General features: G+C 43.9%; 1 protein-coding gene across 1 annotated transcript in view; it reads left to right on the top strand.

Moving 5' to 3' along the window:
* Positions 1–539: 539 nt before the first annotated feature.
* Positions 540–6,000, top strand: part of BPNT2 (3'(2'), 5'-bisphosphate nucleotidase 2) — a 43,631-nt gene continuing 38,170 nt past the window's right edge. The window contains exon 1 of the mRNA XM_036878952.2: positions 540–1,210. Coding sequence (XP_036734847.1) covers positions 824–1,210 — 387 coding nt within the window. The 5' untranslated portion in view covers positions 540–823. The remainder of the gene's footprint in view (positions 1,211–6,000) is intronic.

The following is a 6,000-nucleotide window of genomic DNA, read 5'->3' as shown; positions in this document are numbered from 1 at the left end:
GGAAAGTCCAGAATCAAGAGCAACGTCCTCCACGATAAGTCCAAGGGGAAGACGCGCGAGGGAGCCGAGGACAAGATGAACACTTGCATAGAGGATGGTTTATTCTGGCAGGTCGAGTACGGGGGAAAGATAATCTAGCTAGCTAGCTATTCAGATAGAGATTTAAATGCATAAGCATTTATATACACAGGGACGCCGAAAAAATACAGAGCCCAGTGAAATTCCATCCATCACCGCCCACCTCTGGCTGCAAGTTGGCCGAACACGGAGAGGCGATTTAAAGCTACAGGCCCTGTCTATACAAGCGCTGGCGAAAAAATCTACACATCTCCCTGAAAATGACTTGTAAATTCCTTCGTTCCTCAAGAATCTGAGGGATGGCAAGTCCAGACTCTCACTATGGCTTTATTTCAGTCGCAGTCGTTCAAAAAACGTCAATTTACATTTTCACAGGGCCTCCCGCCCCGCCCCAGATCGCCCCGCCCCGAGGGAGGAGTCACCTCGCCCCGCCCCCTTGCGTAAGCCGGATACACACCCACGCTCCCCTTTCACCTCGCGGCCGTCAGTTAACGTGGAAGTAAGACCCGCAGGTCCGCTGCGGGGTTGGGAGCGCGCTGGCCCGCGAGTTTGGGCGCGCCGGACCGCGAGCGTGGGCTTCTGCGCGCGGCTCGGCCTTTCCCCGGAGGAAGTGATGGGGCGCGCGGGCGCCGGTGAGCGGGCGCCGGTGTAGTACGCGCGGCGCCTGACCCGGGAGCGCGACGGCGGCGGCGGGCGCGGGGAGGCCTCTTAAGGCCGCCACCCCGAGCGCCCGGCCTCCCGCGCCATGGCCCCCATGGGCATCCGCCTGTCCCCTCTGGGGGTGGCCGTGTTCTGCCTGCTGGGGCTCGGCGTGCTCTACCACCTCTATTCGGGCTTCCTGGCCGGTCGCTTCAGCCTCTTCGGCCTGGGCGGCGAGCTCGGCGGCGCTGCGGCGGGGCCCGTGGCCGCAGCCGACGGGGGCACCGTGGACCTGCGCGAGATGCTCGCCGTTTCGGTGCTGGCCGCTGTCCGCGGCGGCGACGAAGTGAGGCGCGTCCGCGAGAGCAACGTCCTCCACGAGAAGTCCAAGGGGAAGACGCGCGAGGGAGCCGAGGACAAGATGACCAGCGGGGACGTGCTGTCCAACCGCAAGATGTTCTACCTGCTCAAGACCGCCTTCCCGAACGTACAGGTGGGGTGCCGCGAGCGCTGGGCCCGGTGGGAGCCGGGCGGCGGCAGCCCCAGCTCAGGTCAGGAGCGTGGGAGCCTTGGACCGTGTTCCAGCGCGTTGACTTCTCCCAGCAGTCGCCGGCTGTGGAGCTCTGGCTCCCATTTTGCAGATGTGGAGTTTGAGACACTTAAGTTTAGGTTCCCAAGGTCGCGCAATAGTTCGCGGAAGGGCAGGGTGAGGTTGCTGGTTGTCGGATACTGGGCCCGTGCCCTGCTGGCGCCAAGTCGGTGTGTATACGCGCTTTGTATTTGGGATCTGGAACCCTGGGTTCTATTTGGGCCTTGATATCAAAAGGCTGTGAAAGTTAACTTCGCTCCCTGCTATAGGCTCTTCTGTAAAATAAAGAGGTTAAATTAGAACCCACGCCAAGGCCCTCAAAGCCTTAGTGGATTTAATTGCTCCAAGGGTCATGACTAGAATACACACTTTCTTGGACCTGTCGGGAGCCAACTGAAGGCCAAGAACTGTAGAGGTCTTGCTGAAGAGCTGTTTGTGTGCAGGGTGTTTTGGGTTGGGGAGGGGTGCTCATGGTTTACTTTAGCTTTAGTGTTATCAGGACCCTCTTAATGGCATATATTTTGGGGGCCCTTCTAGGAAGTTTTTGGAAGTATGTTTCCCAGCAGCTTCATTTCATCAATCTATCCCATATTTACTCCAGAAAATATCAGTTGAAGAACATTGGCCTTTTCTTTGGGTAGGTTTCTGGGGAAGGCATTGACATTTTCTTAGGGAAATCCAGACATTTTGGCTTTGTTATTAATACTTTTTGAATTCATCACTTTAATAGATTTTCTGTTGAATGTATGAAGCTTTTAAAAATGTAGTACAATTCCTGAGGAAGAGCTTGAAGTGTAATAATACTTAATGTGTAGTGATACTTTTTAAGTGCACATCTTATTTAGCAGTAGGGTTTGGCAACTGGGAAGAAAAATTGTTTCCAGTGGACTTTTATTAATTATAAACAGTAAAATCTAAACCCTGGCTTCTTTGGAAGGTGTTTGACCTTTTATCATGTTTCTAGGAGAGTATTGCCATTATAGAATTAAGTATCCTTTTTAATCCTCCCTCCAGTCTATCAGAATATTGCCTTAGTTTTCTTCCTCTTCTTCTTTTCTTACTGTCTTTTTTCCTTTCCTTTTCAAAAATATGTTTGCATTGGTAAGGAATATTGGCTTTCATATCATGAGTTGCTGTATACCAGATGTAGTTGACATGGGAATTCTCAAAGTAAATGCAGAATATTTCCATTTACTCTTTTGCCTTACTCTGCTTTATTATCGTAATACTTACCTTGTGTTTGCATCTAGATGTAAGATGTGCTCGAAGAATACTATTCTTCTCCAAAACATAACGTTTTTCCCTGAGACTTTGTGGAAAAAATAGGAGTTTTAAAGAAGTTGATGTATGATAGTTATAACAGTAGTAATAGTAACCATTTTTTTAGTGTATTTAAGTTCCTGGATCCTGGTCAGGACTTCATTTGCTCCTCACCTCAACTTTAAGAAGTATATTTTACTTATGCCCACTCACAGCCACTAAATGTGAGATTCCTGACACACTAATCCACAGTCTAGATGAATTTTTTTATTCTTCATTTGAGTTAGATCTTTAGGAAGCTATGTAAATGTATGGTATGATTTCCTGAGGAAAAACCAGAAAATTGTAGAAGCTTAACAGCACTTATAGTGAAATGTAGCAAGCAGAGTTGATTTTTTTCTTTAAAGACAAAAATATTCGTAAGTACTGAAGACATATCTGTGCATGTATGTAGGTTCACATGTGAACTCCACCTCACACCACCCTTACCACGCCTTTTGCCTTGGGTGACTTCCACAGGATTCTGCATTTGTATTCACAGTTACCAGCAGACACTAAGGGAATAGCTGCCAAGGATGGTAAGCTGTGTTTTTTTATTTTTATTTATTTTTATTTTATTTTTATTTATTATTTTTATTATTTTTATTTATTTTATAATTTTATTTTGGTATCATTAATCTACAATTACATGAAGGACATTATGTTTACTAGGCTCCCCCTTTCACCAATTCCCCCCCACATCCCCGTTCACAGTCACTGTCCATCAACATAGTAAGATGCTGTAAAATCACTACTTGTCTTCTCTATGTTGCACAGCCCTCCCCGTGCCCCCCCACACTATACATGCTAATCGTAATGCCCCCTTTCTTTTTTTCCCGCCTTTATCCCACCCTTCCCACCCATCCTCCCCGTCCTCCCCAGTCCCTTTCCCTTTGGTAACTATTAGTCCACTCTTGGGTTCTGTGCTTCTGCTGCTGTTTTGTTCCTTCAGTTTTCTTTTGTTCTTATACTCCACATATGAGTGAAATCATTTGGTACTTGTCTTTCTCCGCCTGGCTTATTTCACTGAGCATTTCACTGAGCATAATACCCTCTAGCTCCATCCATGTTGTTGGGAATGGTAGGATATGTTTTTTTCTTATGGCTGAGTAATATTCCATTGTGTATATGTACCACATCTTCTTTATCCATTCATCTACTGATGGACATTTAGGTTGCTTCCATATCTTGACTATTGTAAATAGTGCAGTGATAAACGGGGGTGCATCTGTCTTTTTCAAACTGGAGTGCTGCATTCTTGGGGTAAATTCCTAGAAGTGGAATTCCTGGGTCAAATGGTATTTCTATTTTGAGCATTTTGAGGAACCTCCATACTGCTTTCCACAATGGTTGAACTAATTTACATTCCCACCAGCAGTGTAGGAGGGTTCCCCTTTCTCCACAACCTCGCCAGTATTTGTTGTTGTTTGTCTTTTGGATGGTAGCCATCCTTACTGGTGTGAGATGATAAATCATTGTGGTTTTAATTTGCATTTCTCTGATGATAAGCGATGTGGAGCATCTTTTCATGTGTCTGTTGGCCATCTGGATTTCTTCTTTAGAGAACTGTCTATTCAGCTCCTCTGCCCATTTTTTAATTGGATTATTTGGTTTTTGTTTGTTGAGGTGTGTGAGCTCTTTATATATTTTGGATGTCAACCCTTTATCGGATCTGTCATTTACGAATATATTCTCCCATACTGTAGGATACCTTTTTGTTCTATTGATGGTGTCCTTTGCTGAACAGAAGCTTTTCAGCTTGATATAGTCCCATTTGTTCATTTTTGCGTTTGTTTCCCTTGCCTGGGGAGATATGTTCAAGAAGAGGTCATTCATATTTATGTCTAAGAGATTTTTGCCTATGTTTTTTTCTAAGAGTTTTATGGTTTCATGACTTACATTCAAGTCTTTGATCCATTTCGAATTTACTTTTGTGTATGGGGTTAGACAGTTATCCAGTTTCATTCTCTTACATGTAGCTGTCCAGTTTTGCCAGCACCATCTGATGAAGAGACTGTCATTTCCCCATTGTATGTCCATGGCCCCTTTATCAAATATTAGTTGATATTTGGGTTTGGGTTAATGTTTGGAGTCTCTATTCTGTTCCATTGGTCTGTGGCTCTGTTCTTGTGCCAGTACCAAATTGTCTTGATTACTGTGGCTTTGTAGTAGAGCTTGAAGTTGGGGAGTGAGATCCCCCCACTTTATTCTTCCTTCACAGGATTGCTTTAGCTATTCGGGGTCTTTGGTGTTTCCATATGAATTTTTGAACTATTTGTTCCAGTTCATTGAAGAATGCTGTTGGTATTTTGATAGGAATTGCATCGAATCTGTAGATTGCTTTGGGCAGGATGGCCATTTTGACAATATTAATTCTTCCTAGCCAGGAGCATGGGATGAGTTTCCATTTGTTAGTGTTCTCTTTAATTTCTCTTAAGAGTGTCTTGTAGTTTTCAGGGTATAGGTCTTTGACTTCCTTGGTTAGGTTTATTCCTAGGTGTTTTATTCTTTTTGATGCTATTGTGAATGGAATTGTCTTCCTGATTTCTCTTTCTATTAGTTCATTGTTAGTGTATAGGAAAGCCACAGATTTCTGTGTGTTAATTTTGTATCCTGCAACTTTGCTGAATTCTGATAATAGCTCTAGTAGTTTCAGAGTGGAGTCTTTAGGGTTTTTTATGTACAGTATCATGTCATCTGCAAATAGTGACAGTTTAACTTCTTCTTTACCAATCTGGATTCCTGGTATTTCTTTGTTTTGTCTAATTGCCGTGGCTAGGACCTCCAGTACTATGTTGAATAATAGTGGGGATAGTGGGCATCCCTGTCTTGTCCCCGATCACAGAGGAAAAGCTTTCAGCTTTTCACTGTTCAGTGTAATGTTGGCTGTGGGTTTATCATATATGGCCTTTATTATGTTGAGGTACTTGCCCTCTATACCCATTTTGTTGACAGTTTTTATCATGAATGGATGTTGAATTTTGTCAAATGATTTTTCAGCGTCTATGGAGATGATCATGTGATTTTTGTTTTTCTTTTTTTGATGTGGTGGATGATGTTGATGGATTTTCGAATGTTGTACCATCCTTGCATCCCTGGGAAGAATCCCACTTGATCATGGTGTATGATCCTTTTAATGTATTTTTGAAATCGGTTTGCTAATATTTTATTGAGTATTTTTTCATCTATGTTCATCACAGATATTGGTCTGTAATTTTCTTTTTTGGTGGGGTCTTTTCCTGGTTTTGGTATTAGGGTAATGTTGGCTTCATAGAATGAGTTTGGGAGTATTTCCTCCTCTTCTATTTTTTGGTAAACTTTAAGGAGAATGGGTATTATGTCTTCTCTGTATGTCTGATAAAATTTCAAGGAAAGTGCATCTCACCCAGGGGTTT

This window comes from Manis pentadactyla, chromosome 3, assembly GCF_030020395.1.
Source record: "Manis pentadactyla isolate mManPen7 chromosome 3, mManPen7.hap1, whole genome shotgun sequence".
Taxonomy (NCBI): Eukaryota; Metazoa; Chordata; class Mammalia; order Pholidota; family Manidae; genus Manis; species Manis pentadactyla.
The sequence above is the reverse complement of the archived record's forward strand: the minus strand, read 5'-3'. Positions and strand labels throughout refer to the sequence as shown.